Source organism: Eptatretus burgeri, chromosome 4, assembly GCF_056783735.1.
Source record: "Eptatretus burgeri isolate ZD-2024b chromosome 4, Ebu_testis_v1, whole genome shotgun sequence".
Classification (NCBI taxonomy): domain Eukaryota; kingdom Metazoa; phylum Chordata; class Myxini; order Myxiniformes; family Myxinidae; genus Eptatretus; species Eptatretus burgeri.
In genome coordinates, this window is record NC_140964.1 from 118,991,106 (window position 1) to 119,011,387 (window position 20,282).

General features: G+C 40.5%; 1 protein-coding gene across 2 annotated transcripts in view; it reads right to left on the bottom strand.

Annotated features, from left to right (window-relative positions):
- The window catches only part of DRC11 (dynein regulatory complex subunit 11), a 120,865-nt gene that overhangs the window by 12,760 nt on the left and 87,823 nt on the right, over positions 1-20,282 (bottom strand). The window contains exons 16-19 of one of the 2 annotated variants that reach the window (XM_085879867.1): positions 19,183-19,382; positions 12,223-12,309; positions 7,954-8,131; positions 266-504 (exon numbers count right to left, since the gene is read on the bottom strand). In XM_085879867.1, the coding sequence (XP_085735993.1) occupies positions 266-504; positions 7,954-8,131; positions 12,223-12,309; positions 19,183-19,382 (704 nt within the window). Of the gene's footprint in view, positions 1-265; positions 505-7,953; positions 8,132-11,926; positions 12,001-12,222; positions 12,310-19,182; positions 19,383-20,282 lie in introns of those variants that run through there. The other variant, XM_085879868.1, reaches the window with a different exon arrangement.

The following is a 20,282-nucleotide window of genomic DNA, read 5'->3' on the forward strand; positions in this document are numbered from 1 at the left end:
CTGCTGCCACTACCTTTCCAGGCAGACCATTCCACGCATTTACCAGCTACTCTCTGAGTTGAAAAGTGAAAAAGAAAAAGAAAATTAACGAAATAGCTCATCTAACGTTTAACTTATAAATGTACAAAGTAGCGATTGCTTGTGTCTGTCAATTGTTTGAAAAAGGAAAATTGTTGGAAAAAAAACGTATCACACAAAGGGTTTGTTATATTCTAAAACTCGCCAAAGACTTCATCACCCCATCTGCATTTTTGCATGGTTTTACCTTCAATTTCTCATCCTCTTCATGGGAAACTTGACGCATTTGTACCAGTTCATGAATGAACTCTGCTGCCACCAGAGGGCAACGTCGTTGTAGCTGTAACCGTCGCTTGCTCAGCGCGGCTTGCACGCTCTGTACAATGTGACCAGGTGTGTAACCATCCGACAACACACTGAGCGAGTTCAAGTCCAACACAGGTGTTATCACACCACCTTTATTGGAAATGAAAGAACGCCAAAGGGCTGCAAAACACAAGTAATCATGAGCTTTGTATTTTTGTATAGTGATACTCTAAACTATCATGGAGCTTGTAGATAAATCACATATAGAAGAAGCATATTAGTAGATGCTCGTGTAATGTTTTTTGAATTACAAGAACTGAAGTCGACTTTGGACTCGATATGTAATTTGAAACTGGATCATATCATAAGCTATTTCAGATGAGAACACCAAACAAACCATTCCAGGTTGGTTTTGACTGGCTTATTTTAAAAGTATGCAAATCATATAAATATTTTAGCTACACTTTGGAAGTAAATAAGTGGTAAAGAGCAGGTGAAGATAAGTGTTGGCTCATTAGTGGAAAGCACATGGAGATTGGTGAGTAATGAAAGTGAGAAGGCAGCCTTTTAAATTGTTATTTTGCTTCAACTTTTACACAAGAACAGTGAGGGGGATAACCAATAGCAGAGAGATCTATCCCAGAGGCGAGGAAGTGCTTTTGGAGAACTTACAAGTAGGAGTGGAGGAGATTTAAAAAACAAACGAACAATGAGAATGGCCAACAAAAGATAAAGCTCCGGGGCCAGATCATGTGCAATAAGTGTGATGTTAACCGATATCTTCAACAGCTCATTGGAGTCAGGACAAGTGCGAGAGGATTGGAGAGTTGCAAATGTAACACTTTTATTTAAGAAAGGATCCAGAGAGGAATTTAGGAACGATAGACCTCTTTATTAAACTTCAGTTGGAGAGAAGGTGTTGGAGATGTTAATGAGGGATCGAATGGGGAACCATTGAGATAAATATAAACTAATTACAGGCAGTCAGAATGGATTTCCTAAAGGAAGGTCTTGTTTCACAAATTTATTGGATTTCTATGAAGCATTTTCAGATCAAGTGGATGAAGGGAGTGCATTGGATGTCGTATAATCTAAACTTTCACATGATTTAAGGTCCCTCATAGAAGACTGTTACCTAAAGTTAGGTCTTGCAGAATGGATAAATGGATTGAAGCTAACTGGATTGAAACCTGGCTGAGTGATAGAAAGCAAAGAGTGGTTGTGAGTGGGAGGATGTTTGTCTGAATCTGGGGTGTGGGGTGTGTGGGATTAGCAGACCGCACTGTCACACATCTATAGGTAAAGCTAATTGAGTTTTAGGTTGTATTTGCAAGGGGATAAATCATAAATCAAAAGAGGTAGTGTTAACAGCATGTAGGAATTTAGTGAGTCCTCACCTCAAATGTAATGTTCAGTTTTTGTCATATCTTAGGATGCAATAGCTGCCATAGATATGGTTCAACATAGAGTGGTTAGATTAATTCCTGCGCTCGCTAGACTAAGCTATGAGGAGCAGCTGAAGGAGACATGACTTTATACATTAGAAAGGATGTGATTATGAGGGGATCTGATAAAGATGTTGAAGATAATAAAGAGTCCAGACAAAATAAATGAAGAAGAGTTTTCAACAGAATGGGCAGTGATAGGACCAGCAGCCACTACCTGAGTACAAAGAAGAGGAATTTAGGATGACAAAGACAGGGGTTTTCACTCAGACAGAAGTTATGCAAGTTAGTTTTTCTTTTTTCTCTTTGCTTCTTACATTTACTTTTCCTCTTTATATTCCATTCTTCATTGATAGCACCAAAATAAGTATATAAATAAAAATCCTTCTTTCTCCTTTTGCTTCTACCACCACTTCCCACCAATGTCCCAACCTACACCTTTTCCCCAATTCTCCAGTCCTGATGCAAATTGTTGATGCTCACCAAAATGCAATCCATCATATACACACTATGTTAGCAAACTGGTATAATTGCCGTGAGCAACATGGACAATAAAACCATTATCACTACATCTTAATTGCTTCCACGAAGGGTAGATACCCGAAACATTAGCGTCTTTGTGTCTTTTGTTTTTTGTCTTTGGTAGAAAAGTTACCACTTTTCTATTATTCATATACTCTCCCAAAACCAAGTTTGTCCTAAAATTAGTTTGAATGTTTGAGATGGTCTTATTTCACTTCCTTATAGGAAGTGAAAAAAGACTGAAATTTTTTTTATTGTTCTTATCAGGGCCATAAAAAGTAATTTTAGCTCCAAAGGAACCGTTCAGAGTTGAGAATTTCTCCTGTGGCGGTTTCCACATCAAATGGAACCCAGTTAACAAAGAACTCACAAGCAAATGCAAAGCACTTTCTTGTGAAAGCGGAGGTAACCCTCCACCAACAGTGCTTATCCCCTTTGCCAATTCTGAGGTTCACCCTGAAGCTGGTGACCAAGGGTGACACACACTAACTGATGGTTCAGACAAGAGTAAGCAGATGGGAGTTGAGCACTGTTATCTCCTAATAGCCATACTTTACGATTAAATACCCCCCTCCGTGCCCCTCTCCCCACCTACTGTGAGCCATCCAATTCAACAACTGTGGAACTTCTAAACGCAGTGAAAATTCTTAATAGTGTAGCAGCATAGCAAACCTGTTGTGCATTTTGTGATACAAGCACCAAATTTGGCACAAATGTACATTAATATGTTGCGAACATTTTCAGATATTGGGCCACTTGAAATTCTCTCTTTATGTCCGCCATATTCGATTTCAAAATGGCCGCCACTTGAAATCTACATTTGCTATTATCTCTGGACGTAATGCAGCTATTGACTTGATTCTGGTATCTAAATGTGTGTTTTTGGGGGCAAGGAATCCAAAGGTACCATTTTCAATTTAATATTATCTATCACGGTCTGTTATATAATTTTATTTGGAAATTATCTAGGCAAATATTGGATTCAACACAATACTTTGAAAAGAATGTCTTAGTTCTGTAAATGTCTTTGGTATAATACTGACATGCTACATGGTCTAGTATTTGAGGCTAGGTGTACTGGTATCTGAGGCTAGGTATATACCGGTACTGAAGATACATGTACATAAACAGTGTCATGTTAACAAGTTCAGCATTGCCACAAGTACATGTATGTTGTTGACTCATCGTCATGTGCAGTCCCCTTCACACACAGAGGGCTGTGCACTGAAGGGCAGCCTTTTTGCACTTGCAGCACCTCACACACCCTTTCTTGCACTTGCAAGAAACCAGCTCAATGCAGCTGTGAGCTGCCTCAGTTAGCCTGGTCCAGTTAGGTGTGTACTGTCCTTCTCCAGTCCTTGACCAACCCCAGTTGGTTGGTGGAGGGAGCTCTGGTGCTGGCAGCAGTATCTGACCCCACACATGTCCACCTTGATACACTGCCCTCTTGACATGTTCCTCCAGAGCTGCCTTCGTTGGAGAGATGAGCTGCACATTGTTCTTCCTTGCGAAGAGTTTCCTCCTGGCCTTGTCAATGCCTGTGCATTTGCTGGTTCGATCATACAACAGGATCACGAACCTCTCGATGATGCGCATTGCATCGTCTGGTATGTCACGAGGTGCAGAGGACTGCAGCAGCAGCGCCTCAGTGAGTTCTGGCAGTACCGTCCAGACTGCCCACGCAGTCTTATTGCCATGTCTATGAAAACTAGACACAGCATCACATCCAGTTAGAGCGTGGAACATTGGCAGTGCACGAGCCTTCTCTTGTCCCAATCCAGCTGCTATTTCGTGTGCTGCTAGGTATCGGAAACTCTGGCCTGTTCCGAATGCCAGCCACAGTTTGTCTTCTGGTTGCAACTCCTGTGCCAGGGACACTGCCAGCACCACAACATCGGTGTCTACAGTCCGGATGAGTATTACATGGTGTCCATGCTGGACTGCGTGAGATGCATGCAGCAACATCCGACTGTCAGCTTCTTCATGGTTACAGGGGCGAGTGAGGTCAGATCTGGCAGTAGTGGCTTGCTGAGCACTGCCTCTCCATCAGTAATGACGAGTTGCTTGTCCTCCTGGTCAAACCATTCCATGAGAGCTGCTGAGAGGAACCTGAACAGCTCGGTCTTGTTGCTGTCCACTCGTAGGAAGTTCTGCCAGTTTCCTGGTATGGCTGCAGCAGCCACCACACGTCTCTGCACACCTTGTCCCCGCTTTGCACGTGTACTACCTTTCAGTGAATCAGCAAGGTAAGTATCCCAGACCAGATCCAGGTGTGACACTGTTTGCAGCTTCGTGGACATATATGGGATGAAGATCTGTTGTGCATACTCTTCAAAGGTCTTTGATGCAGCCGGCTTCAGCATCTGGACGATGGCTGCTCCATCAAGCACAATACAGGTCGTGACAGGAGTCTCTGTCTTTGCGTCGGAGACTTCTTCCAAGCATGTGAGGAGATCACTCTTGGTACCAGTGCAGAGGCTTCCACCATCAGACAATGCAGGAGGACATGCCTGATTCTCGTGACAAAAGAACTCAAGGTTTACATCCCTCGTCTGGCAGCCAATGTACAGGCGTGCGAAGAGTTCACGGTCATTCTTGATGGAGGCGAGCTGTTGCTGACCTGTTGAGGCGAGATTTCAAGTGGCGGCCATTTTGAAATCGCTATTAATGGGCGTTATAATTGCAGATGACAACAGATGGTGGTGCACTCCATGATTAAAGTCCTGGAAGTAAGAATGAGACAGAACAGCCCCTGGAAGGTGGTTCCATAAATTGGAAAAGTGAGGAATGAAAGTCTTATCTTTAGAGCTGCTTTTGACTATATTTTGGTCATCTTTATCAGGTTTCAATGCCTCAGGGTTAATATCTCCCATAAAAGTACAGCTTATGCTGATGATATTTGTGTGTGCATCAGCCATTTCAGGGATATTTCTATTTTGATGGAATTCCTCCACCTTTTTGAACGAGTTCATCAGCCAAAGTGAAATGTAATAAAACTGAAGCACTGTGCCTTGGACCCTCTTCTTACATACTCCCACCCTCCCCCCTCCCATGAAGTGTGACTTGGAAAAGAGATGGGATTAAGTTCCTGCGTGAATTTACAGGTCCTAATTAAGATGCTCAAATGGGAATGCATATGTGAACGAGATAAAACTGTGTTTACTTACAAAAATGGAGAGGCTTCCTTTGCCAACTATCCTAATCAGTAATGAATAATTTGGCTGCCTCAATTTATTGGTATAAAGTCTATATCTTGTAATCACCTGCTACATCAGTGAATGAGATTCAGTGGGTCCTCAATCACTTCTTCTGGTCTCCATAAGCATTGGCTTCGACCGAGAGTAGAAAAGTTACCATTACCCCAAGGCGGCCAACAGCTTGTAACTAACAAATGTGGCATTATGATGGTCCATTTATTTTCAGTCTGGCATTTTCTATGCAAGCCCCATTTGGTCTGGGGACATCTAACCAGCCACCTGCTTCATCAATCTGGGAAATTGGGCTATGCCCAGGAACTACTCCTGATGGATTTGAACTGGATCGATACCTCTCCTTTACGTTAATCTCACCAAGGTTTTCTTCAAGCTTCGCAAGCTTTTACAGTTCATCATGACCATGCCACAGAGGACAGCTCGATGTTTCCTCAGGAAACTCTTTTCTACAATACACTTCCAAGCTTTGAAAACGACAGAACCTTTGTTGAGCATTTTATTCCTGCTTCCATCGTCAAAGTTTGTCATCTTTAGAACAATGTGCAATGTAAGTGGTTAAATATTTTGATGATTGCAGCAAGTAACGGCCATTGTTAGATCTCGCCAGAGAGTTGCCCAGTTCTACAAACAGTCCTTTGAGCCGACCAGTTCCATACAAATCAAGTTGGCATCCCGAAACCTCCTCCGAACCACAGTTTCCTTTCAGAAATTTTTTCCTAATTTAATTTTGTCCTCCTCCATAACTTTGAAATCATTCTTGATATTTTGCTATTTCCACCTCCTTTCCAATGCAAATCAAAAAATTCTGTATTCTAGCTGTATGGTGGTATTTTCCCCTGTTTTTTGCTTCTAATTCCCTCTTAGTGGTCTCACAATTTGCCACATGACACCCTCTCAATCCCATTTGTGTACACGATTAAAAGGCTCCTGTTCCTAAGCTTATTTGATTGAAAGAATTTGGTCTCTCTTTTATGGTGTTATGGTTATGATTTTGGCATTTCCCCACCCCCCCCCCTAATTTTCAGATGTACTGTGCTTCTATATGGTGTTGGTGTTGCTCCAGACCTCCCAACCTTCACTGTTATGAAGTGATGAATTTTCTAATTGCTCAAGCCGAATTAGCCATGTATAAAACCAGGCTGTCCCGAATACAAAATGAGAAGTCGATTTCTGATGTTTCAATGTTTAAAGTCCAACTTTGGAGTCGTATTAATTAGGATTTTTCCTATTACTCCCTTTCTGGTCAGTGCTACCCCTTTGTGAAACTCTGGTGTGCACACATTGCTCTTTGTAAAGTTTCTGAGGGTTTGTTGGAAATTTCGATACCCTTTTGAAACTGACATCCCACTTGATGTAAACGATGTTTTCTCTGCTTTGTTTCTTCATCTTGGAATCATTTGCTTATGGTTTTCATGTAAAAATATTGCTTAGTCATCTGGATTCCCCTTTTTTGGTGATATAGAAAAAATGTCAAAGTCAGTCTCTCTCACTCCAAACCCCCCCCTCCCCTCCCCCATATTGATGCACACTTGCCCATGAGCTGTCTAGGCTGGGTTTGAATTTCGACTCAGCTATAAACTATGGAATCACACTGGTGTTTCGTAGGCAGGGTAATTCATCCATCTGTGTGCCGTCCCTCAGATCGATGTTAAACTGCGCGTCCCGTCTGCCAGCATAAGTTGGTGGAAGGTTCAAGATCCCACAGTATCCTTTGCGAAGAGTAGGAGAGCTATGACCTACACTCTGGCCAAATTAAAAATTACTGCCCAGACTTCCTGTGTCGGAGTGGTGACCCATCCAGGATTGTAACCCGAGCCATATAAAGTGCATCGGCAGCACCAATGCTCTGCAGAGAGCATGGTTCTTTTTCTGATCTGATTCCAAATTCTGAGATTACCGCTTCTTGTGACACCAAGCATTGACTCTGCTGATTAAATTATTTACACAGCTGTTATTCCGTCCAATATTTTTCTGACATCTCAATGACTCCCAAAGCTCTTTCATCACATCGTGGAGTTCTGTTTAACTTATTCCCAAAGGTCTGTTTTATCCAACAATCTGCCCATAGTGTTTTCTTCGTTCTTGAGGTGAATTTTTTATGGTTTGCCAAATCCTTGTTTCGGGCATCATGATATCCCAGACAATTAATTTGGTGACGGCTAAGATGGTTGATTAGTTGATTTTGGTGCTTACTCTCTGATGGCACAGTATAATGTTTATTTTGAACTCCATTAGCTCCTTCCACTGGAACAGGATTCTCTGAAATTGAGCAATTAAATGATTGAGAAACAAATCAAACTAATTATAGTCCACTCATGATTTTCTAAATCAGATGAAGCTGTGAGCAATTCTCACGACTGAAAATGTCGCATCAGATTTAATAAGCTAGTGTACTTATTCACCATGTGTATTAATTGGTTAAAAGCAATGAGAATTTAAAAACAACTCACCAAGGCGTGAGGCATATTTAGGACGTGGGACCTGCAAGATTTTGTCATAGACCTTGCAGATGGATTTCAGCTCAGCCTCATAAGGCACTGGTGATGTTCCAACTATAAGTACACGATCACCAGGCTTCACAAACTTCAACATCTTGGGGAGCTCTTTCTTCAATCTTTGAGGGTCCAACTGGTTATTGGGTGGGTGTGGATAGCAATGTTATAACAGGAGTGCCACTGACTTTTCTATATTTATGAATAGTCTCCAGGTTAACCTATGCAGATCAAAACACCAATTGATTGACTTCTGTATTAATCAATACCGTGCAGTACAAGTGAGAAGAGATAGGATATTGGAGGTCGACATTGCAGTTGCTCAATATTTGTTCAAAATAAAGAGCAAAGGCCATGTCAGCATCTTATGAGCAGGACTAAAGCCCTGCGACTATTGAAGAAAATGTGCAGAGTCTAGCGAAATAAATTTGAGACATTCAGAATGCATAAAACCAGAAGGTAACCAAAATACATTGTGGCAATTCATTTATTTTAGTTATGTGAATTGAGAGAGAGCAGGATTTACACTGTAAGAGTTAAGGATATGGGAATGGGAGGGTATTAAGGGAGTAAGCAAGAAGGAAGGCAAAATTAATTTTAACAATGAGAAAAGACATACAATGTCATAGCCCACGTGGTTTTAGTACTTTTGCTGTACGGAGTTAAAGGACTAGCCTATATTTACAAGATTCATGTGCATGTGCAACTGACTTGAGTGGTCATGTGACAGAAGATTGCGTATGAATGGGCAAAGTTGCGTAAGCAACAAAATGGCCACCAGTCACCCATTTTGGATCTGATCTCAAATAAAACATTGAGCTTATTTAAGCCATAATTCATTATCTGCGTGGCAAGTTTGAACAAGATTGGTAAATGCATGTCCGAGAAATGGTTGTGGACGGACGGATGCATGGACGGACGATACCCAATCCATAAGCCCCCGTTTCAGACCAAGTTCAACGGGGGCTAAAAAATATCAAAGTTCAGCAAGGAAAATATTGTGAAGGCTAAATGCCATGTTTCACCACAATGTATATGGCAATCATACAAACAAATGCACAAAAAGTACAGCAATGAACATATGAGATGTTTAACAGAGTAGGAACTTCAAGGAAATGGTTGTTGAAAAAACAACAGCCTGCATGATTTCTGTTTTAGGGGAAAATATATTGCTTGTTGCTTCTTTGTTGTTAACAAGGAATAATAAAGAAATTTGACACAGGAGAAAGCCATTTGGCCCTTAATGCCCATGCTTCACCAACACCAGATGAAATAAGTTAACGTCTTTTATTGGAAGGATGAGGGGGAACAGTAGGGATTAGAAAATTGTGTTAGGCTCATGGACATCACCAGGGTTGAAAAAAAAAATCGTAACAATTTTTTTTTTGGGGGGGGGATGGGGGTGAGTAGAAGCAGTTTTATAGTAAAGAATATACAACACTGACCACATACTATCCCTTGACGAGAACCTCTCACAGACATCACATTCAGCACAGTTGTACACAATCATCGATCCATACTCAAGCGACCCATAAGTCCTGCCAACATCCCTCTGCGCCTCTATCTCCAATACTTCTAGGTACCTATCCAATTCCAATTTAATCATTTCTACTGTTTCTGCTGCCACAACCTTTCCTGGGAGACTATTCCATGCATTAGCTACTCTCTGAGTGAAAGACCCCTGCCTTACAACCATCTTACCTCTCCTATTCTTTACTCTCAGGCTATGGTCCCTGGTCCTATCACTGTCTACTCTGATGAATAATTCTTCTGCACTTCTTTTGTCTGTACCCTTCATTATCTGAAACATCTCCATCAAATCTCCTTATAAACACCTCCTTTCTAATGGATACTGTGTCACACCTCGGTGGCTGTAATGTGTGTACTTATAGGCTGCATTGCTCATGCGATACACAGAAAGTCTGACAACACGCCATGTTTCAATACGGGGTCGACTCAAAGGCCTCTTTTTTACTGTGCATGTGAGAGGACTTCGCATATTACCATGGAGTTGCTAATCACAGAACAAACATACATTAACACTGTAGGTTACATAACTTTTACTATTAGCTTGTTATACATATAATCTCAACACAGATACAGGAATATGGATGTTTGTTATGAAAAAGTTTTGCAGTATTGAAAGGTTTATGGCTCCTTCTCGATGTGGAATCGAGTCATATTTAAGGGTGGTTTCCAAGAGGGAAAGGCTTTCAGGAATTTTCATGAGCAGTCGATATAAGTGTCAAAGCAGAGGAGAGAGAAGAGCCAGTCCTGCCCTAGATACTTTGTTGGGTACAGTGCCATGTGGAGTGTTTGTTTGCGTATCACTTGGGTTCAATGCCTTAACTGAACTCAAATTTCGACTTTGTCTGACTGCCGGTTCAATATAGATCAATCAATGATTGGAATCTCCCACGAAGAAGCTGGTCTGTGGGCCTATCACTTTGTCATTGCAGACAGGTCAGTGGTCTCTCTGTCTTCTACCACCTCCTTTCTGGTCTTGCACCCTCTGCTCTTTCTGTGTTTTGCCCCCCCCCCACCCTCGAGGTTTTCAGTAAGGCATCCATGGTCGACCATAAACCCCCTTCCGGTGAAACTACTTAAATCCAGAATCACTGCTTTCATCCACTCATTTGTTCCTCTATTTTTCTTGCCTGTGCAACCAAATTCCACATTCTCTTCAATCTCATTGTTTCCTCCAGGTTTTCAAGACAGCTGTTCACCACTATCTCAGATCGTCTCCAATCCAAAACCATGATCCTTTACACTCTCGTTACCTACTCCCCCCCCCCCACACACACACACCCACACACACACACACACACCCACACACACCCACACACACACACACACACACACACACACACACACACACACACACACACACACACACACACACACCAAACTCTCCTTCCTCCTTCCAAATATCCAGTTTTTTTCCCCTTTGGAGTTTCCTTCTGTATCCATATTGTCCACCCTATGCATCATTTCCTACGAAACAATTCCTCCCCACACCCATTGTTTGCCCAAGTTTCCCTCTTTCTTAACATTCAACTCTGCTGTCGGTGTTTTCCCCCTCTCTCCACTGTTCCTTTTGAATGTGTCTCTATTGTTCCTTTTGCATCCTGTTACATCCTGATCTGTTCATTGTACCAACTCTTCCATGAGCATGGACATTGTATAGAAACAAGCTCAAATGAGCTAAGATCCTCGTCCTCTTAATGATGACGTCATAAAAACGAATATGACGTCATTGTGATGTATCAGGTTTGTGATAAATTATCTGTGCTAATGCCTGGCTTGATTCCCGCAAACAAAATTCAAAGAGCTTGCCTAGTTTCGGAGATAATGGTGTAGGCGATTTCCATTAGCGGCGATATTATGACGTCAACTTTTTTTCTAGGAAGAATTTCCAAAATCGGAGATGGTTACTGCCTGTGCGTATGCTTTCTGCATATACATGGCAAGTTTCACGAAGATCCGATGAAAACTCTGGGTTGTGAAACAAAAAAAATATCAAAAAATAGGAATGACGTCATAAAAATTGATTTGACGTCATAGTGATGTATCATATGTGCGGTAATTCATCTCTGCTAATGCCCTGTTCGATTCCCACAAACAGAATTCAAAAAGCTTGCCGAGTTTCGGAGATAATTTTTTAGGCGATTTCCATTAGCGGAGATATTTTGACGTCATAATTTTTTTCTAGGAGGATTTTTCAAAATCGGAGCTGGTTACTGCCTGCGCAGGGTATTTTTACATACATATGCCAAGTTTCAGGAAGTTTCGATGAAAACTGTAGGTTGTGAAACAAAAAAGTCCACAAAAAGATGTTGAAGAACAACAACGTGAGTAAGACTTAGAGATCCTCCACGAGGATCTAAAAAATATATCGTGGCATCGAGCTAGAGAACCATATAGTACTTACGAATAATTTCTCGAGGGGTGGTCTTTCACCAATATTCTTGGACTGAGTATACACTGTATAAATGGCAAAGCAGACTGAGAGGAGAGAGAAGAGTGTAGAGAAGAGTCAGTCACCTTTGCTCTCTCTACAGGCTGTCGGTGTGTTTGAATATTGAACTACATTCTGACTGTTGGTTGAACATCGATCAATCAAAGCACCTAAGCTTTTGTGATGCACGTGAAAAGTTTCTTGGAATGTAAAAAAATAAAGCTGACAGCAGTTGGCCTCGTGGCATAAACAGTTTGAAAGAGACTCACCTCTTTTTCTTCTTTGGGTACCTTCTTGCGGAACATTTTTTCAGCATCATCAATCCACACCACTGATGGTTGCATGTTGCGGGCAACCTATGGCAACAGCACATGGATCACTCTCAATCCTCTCTGCAGCATACATTGTTCATTTTGTAGACCACATAAAAAAAATTTCGGTTGCATGTATTCATCATTTTCTCATCTGCGACAGAGTCAAGATGAGCTGTTAAAGTCATAACAATGTCCTTCAGTCCATCCTTCTGTCACGTTTTCTCCCTACTCCTCAACAGATCGTTTTGAAACCAACTCTGCATGATGATTCACAACATCGATGCACAAAAACTAATGGAGCCCTTTTCAAATTTCCATCCAGGTGGTGAGATAATTATCTAATTAACTCAAAATGTAATCTATGTTTCTATGTCCATCACATATCACTGGATTCCATCATGATGTTCGTTAATCATTAATCATCGATGTTCCTTAATCATAAATGAATCCTCTTAATTTAACCTCTTAATTTAATTTGATCTTAATCATTATTTCATTTAATCTCTTAATTAAATTTCAACTTCTTAATGTCATTAATGTCCTCTTGCTTTGAAGAACAGGAATGAAAGGGGGAGGGGAGGAGAGAGGATGGGGTGGGGTTCCTTTTTCATCACTTTTTGTCCTCTTACTCTTTTAGTCCGTTTAAGACCCTTTCAACACCTTAACACCCATTTAGACCCGTTTTTGAAGTCAAGTTCTTTTGAACATTTCTTGTCAGAAAAAAGATCCTTAAAAGTTGAAATACTCTCTCTACAGTCTACATGTAAAGTACATTCCTAAATGAAATAACATTCCGAAATGAAATGACCCCTTCAGACTCCTTAAGATCGCGAAGACCTTTTAGAACTCTAAGACCCTCAAGACCATTAAGACCCCAAAGACCCTTCAGAACCTGAAGACTCTCTATACCCTTTAGAACCCTAAGACACTCAAAGACTCCTAAGACCCTCTTTATCACCTAAAGCAGCCCGACTATGACCGTCCTCCATCAGGAGATGAGCGTCTGTCCCATTTGGGACTCTATTTTCATTAAAATGTGGATCACCAGCACAATGTTGCATTTCATTCTGCAAAGAAAGTTCAATGATATAAAACATTGTTGTACCTGTCTTTTATTCAAATGAGCTGTGTAGTTTAAAATGGAATAAAGTAACCTTTATTAACCTTGCCAAGGAGAGGGTATTGTGTTTGGATTCGTTTGTCTGTCTGTTTGTTTGTCAGCACTGAAGTTTCATGTTTTTCTCTACAAATGCTTGTTGTTTTGATACTAAATTTTCACCATCGGTGTGACTACTGATGTAGAATATTTTAATCATAATTATGAGGTCATAGGTCATGTTGTGTGGCAGCCATATTAGAAAAACTTTGGACCTCTGTATCTCTGAAACCGCACCAAGGAAACAATTAAGACTTGGCACACAGCAAGCATGCCTCATGGGGAATAAGTGAGATTTTTTTTATGACATCATAGGTGCCTTTGTTTTGACGTCATAATTGCATATGTAGAAAGCTACATCTGATCAGCATGAAAATTTTTGAGGGTCATCTAGGGATAAAATGGTCCACAGCAAAAAAAAAAATTGACAATGACATCAGTCACGTGATTTGGCAGCCATATTGTTTTTTTTTTTTTAAACCCTTCAAAAATATTCTTCTCTGAAGTAGCTGAACAGATCGAGGGGAAACTTTACATATATGACCGCCTATCCATGAGGAAGAAAAAGTTCAGACATATCATTGGTTCAGATGTCATTGGTCACATGGTTTGGCAGCCATATTGGATTTACCTTAAAACCTTTAAAAAATCTTCGCCAGAATGGCTGGACAAATCCAGGGTAAACTTCACACAAGTGTTCCCCAAGCCATAGGTGTACAAGTGGCACATAACAAGTACTCCTCATGGGGAATGAGTGTGGTATTTTTATGATGACATAGGTGCCTTCATTATGATGTCATAATTCAAATGTAAAACGCTACCACCGATCAGTATAAAAAACTTTTGAGGGTCATCTCAGGATAAAATGGTCCACAAAATTATATTTGATGATGTTATCAGTCACATGATTTGGCAGCCATATTGTTTTGTTTTATTTTAACCTTCAAAAATCTTCTCTGAAATGGCTGTAAAGATTGAGGCAAAACTTTACACATATGACCACCTATCCATGAGGAACAAAAGAGTCACACATATGATGTCATCGGTCACGTGGTTTGGCAGCCATATTGGATTTACCTGAAAACGTATAAAAATACATCATCCAAAAGAAGTCCTGGCGAGGGTTTACATTCTCTGATTGCTCTTTTTATTGATATTTTTGTAATATAGAATGTCGAGGCTCATATAAGAGCTAGCAGAGAGAACGTATATCAAGGGGAGCAGGAGACAAGAGGGGCAGTAGAGAAAAGCACAAAACAGTAGGGAACAGAGACATTAGGAGATCTTTGACAGCAATTACAGCTGTGAGTGTGTTGGGATAGGTCTCTACGAACTTTGCACAACTTGATTGGGCAAGATTTGCCCATTCTTCTGAACAAAAATGTTCAAGCTCAGTGAAGTTGTGTGTAGAGCGTTGATAGACAGCAATCTCCAAGTCATGCCACAGATTTTTGATTGGATTTAGGTCGGGGCTCTGACTGGGCAACTCAAGGACATTTATACTTTTGTTCTTTAGCCACTCCATTGTAGTTTTGGCTGTGTACTTGGGGTCATTGTCATGTTGAGAGGTGGACTTTTCCATTCCAATTTCAGGTTTCCTGCTGAGGGTCGCAGGTTTTCCTCTCGGATTTTTCTGTATTTTGCTCCATCCATTTTCCCTTTTATCTTGACAAGTGCCCCAGTCCCTGCTGATGAGAAACATCCCCACAACATGATGCTGCCACCACCATGCTTCACAGTAGGGATGGTGTTCTTTGGGTAATGTACTGTGTTGGGTTTGCACCAAACGTAAAGTTTTGCATTTAGGCCAAAAAGTTCCAACTTCGTTTCGTCAGACCACAAAACGTTTTTCCACATGGTGTCAGAATCTTTGGAGTGGTTCTTTACTTACCTCAAACAGGACTTAAGATTGGCGTTTTTTGAGTAATGGCTTCCTTCTTGCTTCCCTACGGTACAGGCCAGACTTGTGGAGTGCTTAGGATATTGTTGTCACAACCAGTCTTTGCCATAAAGACATGTAGCTCTTTCAAGGTTGCCATTGGCCTCGAGGTGGTCTCTCTGATCAGTCTCCTCCTTGCTTGGTCATCCAGTTTGGGGGGATGGCCTAATCTAGGCAGGGTCTTGGTGGTACGATATGCCTTCCACTTCTTAATAATTGTCTTGACTGTGCTCCAAGGGATATTCAAGGTTTTTGAAATATTTTTTATGCCCATCCCCTGATCTGTATGCCTGGTGTTGGCTTAATGGTTAGGGTGGCGGGCTTTGGATCCTAGGGTCATGAGTTCAAATCCCGCTCAGCTGTTGAATTAATTGCAGGTGGGGTTAACTCGACCTGTCATCCTTCCGAGGTCGGCAAAATGAGTGCCAGCATGATGGTATATTGTGTCGGAGTGGCGACTCATCCAGGATTGTGTCCAATAGCCAAGGAGACTGCTTAGGCAGCACCAACACTCAACACAGAGTATGTTCCCACTCTCCTCCTCTCCTGATCTGTGCCACAACTTTATCCTGAAGGTCTTTTTAAAGCTCTTTGGATCTCATGGTTGAGTCTTTGCTGTGAAATGCACTACCCAGCAGAGGAAACCTACAGGAACAGCTGACTTTATTCTGAAATAATCAGAATCACTACAATTTAACACAGGTGGAGGTCAATTAACTTGTGTGATTTTGAAGGTGATTCGTTACACCTCAGCTCATTTACAATTTATATTATAAGGGGGGTGGACACAAATCCAACCAAGATATTCTAGTTTCGTATTTTTAATTAATTTTCTGAAATTTGTGGAATTTTTTTTCATTTGGAAGTTGTGGGTTACGATGTTTAAATAAAGGTGGAAAAAGTCTGATTGAATGCAATTTAATTTCAGGCTATAAGGCAACAAAAGGTGAAAAATTTGAAAGGGATGTAGACTTTCTATAGGCACTGTATGTTCCCTGTTACATTAGTGATGTTATAACAAAACAACATTGACGTTAAGTGAGTAATTACTGTACATTCTATTTGGAGATCCACACTAAATAGATGTAAAAAGTTGATTTTCTTGAGATAAATATACAGTGCTTCAGAAAGTATTCACACTCCTGGACTTTTGTCACATTTTGTTGTGCTACAGCCTGAATTTAAAATGGATTAAATTTAAATTTTTTGCTGCTGATCCACACAAAATACCACATAATGACAAAGCAAAAACATGTTTTCAGAAATGTTTACAAATTAAATTAAAAATGAAAAGCTGAAATGTCTTATGTCAATAAATATTGACTCCCTTTGCTACTCCACTCCAAATTGAGCTCAGGTGCATCCAATTTCCTTTAATCAACCTTGAGATGTCTCCACAACTTGATTGGAGTCCACTTGTGGCCAATTCAATTGAATGGACCAGATTTAGAAAGAAACACACCTTTCTATATAAGGTCCCACAGTTGACAGTACATGTCAGAGCAGAAACTCTACCATGAAGTCCAAGGAACTGTCTGTAGAACTCTGAGATAGAATTGTGAGGAGGCATAGTTATGGGGAAGGGTATAAAACAATTTTTAGAGTGTTGAAAGTTCCCAAGAGCACAGTGAGCAACATTATTAGGAAATGAAAAGAATATAGAACTACCCAGACTCTTCCCAGAGCTGGCAGTCCAACCAAACTGAGCAACTGGGCGAGAAGGACCTTGGTCAGGGGAGTAACCAAGAACCAAATGACCACTCTGACAGAACTACAGAGCTCCTTTGCTGAGATGGGAGAACGTACCAGAAGGACAACAATCTCTACAGCACTTCACAAATCTATGCTTTATCGGAGAGTGACTGGACAGAAGCCACTCCTGAGAAAAAGGCACATGACAGCACACCTGGAGTTTGCAAAAAGGCATGAGAATGACTCTGAGTGTATGAGGAAAAAGATACTGTGGTCTGATGAGACAAAAATTGAACTGTTTGGAATGAATGCAAAGCGCAACGTCTGATGGAAACCGAGCACAGCTCACCACCCATCTAAAACCATCACTACTATGAAGCATGGTGGTGGCAGCATCATGCTATGAGAAAGCTTTTCAGTGTCAGGGATTTGGAGACTTGTAAGGATAGAGGGAAAAATGAACAGAGCCAAATACAGGCAAATCCTTGAGGAGAACCTGCTTCAGAGTACAAAAGACCTGAGACTGCGGCAAATATTTCTGTTCCAACACGACAAGGACCCCAAGCACATTGCCAAAGCAACACTGGAATGGCTTCAGGCCAAGCCTCCAGAGTCCTTGAGTGTTCCAGCCAAAGCCCAGACTTGAATCCCATTGAGAATATGTGGAAAGACTTGAAGATTGCTGTTCACCGACACGCCCCATCCAACTTGACAGAGCTTGAACAAATCTACAAGGAGAATGGGAGAAAAATCCCCAAATCTAGATGTGTAAAGCTGATACAGACGTACCCAAGAAGACCCGAAGCTGTAATCGCTGCCAAAGGTGCTTGTACAAAGTATTGACTCAGGTGGTTTAATACTTATTGATGCAAGACATTTCAGATTCTTATTTTTAATTTATTTGTATAAATTTCGAAAAACATGTTTTCGCTTTGTCCTTATGAGGTGTTTTGTGTAGATTTGTGATAATTTTTTTAAATTTAATCCATTTTTTAATTCATGCTGCAACACAACAAAATGTGACAAGTCGAGGGGTGTGAATACTTTCTTGAAAGCACTGTATATTATAAAATGGACCGTTACTTTTATATGAAGTTTACAGAATAAAAATGAGGTTGTGTGTTATGTCGTAAATTAACTTTGAAAAGCATACATCAGAAAAGCATCTAAAAACTATAACTTAACGAGAACGACTCTGCATTGACCATTGCAACATCGACCGCGGAAACAATTTTTACCTCACATGACCTCTTGACTTCAAAATCGAATCAGTTTATCTTTTCATCATTGTACATACTTGTACCAAATTTGACTTGGATTCCTTTTGCCATTCTTAAGTTATCGCAGTAACAAAACCTATCACGCACGGACAGACAGAAAGACTGAGGGACGGACAGCCGGACAGACAACCCAAAAACATAATGCCTCTAGCGACTTCATCAGCGGAGACATAAAAACAATAAAAGCCCACAAATATAACCTGTAATATCTCATTTAATAAGGATGTTTCCAGGAGGTATTATAAAAGATACATAAACACTAAAATACAAATTCAAAAACTCGTAAAGAGTAAACATCCCTTAATTTACCAGAGAACGCTTCACAAAGGATCACTCCATCAATGAAGCTGAAAACAAAATTATGACTCTAGACTTCTATTTCCTTAAACAATGATCAACATGTAACCATCCATCCTAACTTTCTGTTCCTCATACGTCAATACTTCAATTGCCATCATTCCATCTGGCTGGATTTCAGCTGTGTAACAACCTAGTCATGGCATTATAGCTAAACCTTCTGCAACACTGTTGGTTGGAAATCAAGTGGGATAAAAATGATTTTGTGGAAGCTTACATCTCATCAAAAAGTTTGTGAAAGAAAGGGTAATAAGTCATTATTTTAGGTATGGCCAAATTCAAAAGTTTACATAAAGTGTTTGCAAACCTTGTCAGTGATCAAAAGAAAATGATAAAGTCCAATAGAGTCAAGACATTTTTACAATGCGAGAGTTGAGACAGAATTGATTGATTGAGGAGAGGTATTTGTATTAATATGATGAGAAGCAGAAGAATAAAAGGATTCAAAAAGTGGCAGAAAATAGGGTTGAAACAGTGGTGTTTAATTTCACCTTGAACACCAGGTGCATAAGCATTTGGAGCCCGGCTTTTCCTGGGTACTTGCCCTTAATGTTCACTGCGGACAAATTGAAGAGGTTTGCTCCCGTCTCTGTGCAAATAGCGTGCACAAGACTCTTCTTTCCAACACCATGTGGCCCGACCAGCAGAAGAGAACGCACCAGAGGGGCCTTCTCATGCACTGTTGGTGAGCCTTCCACAAACATCAATGGGGACAAGGAAATAAATCACAGGCTTTGAGATTCTGGTGGTTTAATTACCATTGGGATACAAAAAATAAGCATGTTCAACTTAACTATTCGGCTTATATATTTTGACATGGTCTGTTTGGCATTCTCTTCTGAGCATTCCCTCCTCAGGCTGTAACCAGATTTCCTTATCCCAACCCAGGAAAAAATAGCATTCTTTCCTGTAGTAATTCTCTGCAGACTACTATAGTAGGACCTGGTACCAACTCATAAATGAGAGTACTACTTTCATATACTAGAGTTATAAATGTATCATTTTTGCCTGGGAATTACTGTGTTGGTTTTTTCCATTATCACCTGACATCTCGGTAATTCATGGAAGAACATGTTGATATTTTACAAATGTCATTGTATTACTTCTTACAAAAGGAAAACATGTTGAATGAGTCTTCGACAACTGAATTTTTTATTTACTCATTGTAATCATCTAATTTATTTTGCCTTCCAAACTCTGGAAATATCCACATGAAGAACAGTGCGGTATTGCCATGGAAGCTTGAAGAGATTGAAGCTTGGAGAGCACTCATCAAGTAGCTTAAACTTAAGTAGCTTAAAGCTCAAGTTGAGTAGCTTAAACACTCAAGCAAGCACTCCAACAAAACGGTTGAAGAAACTTCTAAAAACAAAACGCTCAATTTTTTAGATGTATCTATCTATGTCGAAGTGACAGGTCATAATGAAAGATCATACAAAAAGGGGAAACATCATGTAAAGTAAAATTGCACATTTTCAGTGGGTGAGCCACCGCCCAAGGCACTGCACGAAAATGTGGGGCCAAACCAAGCGAGTAGGGCCTGAACTTTATTCGTTGATCAATATATTCAGTGACAGTGCAAATAATTTTG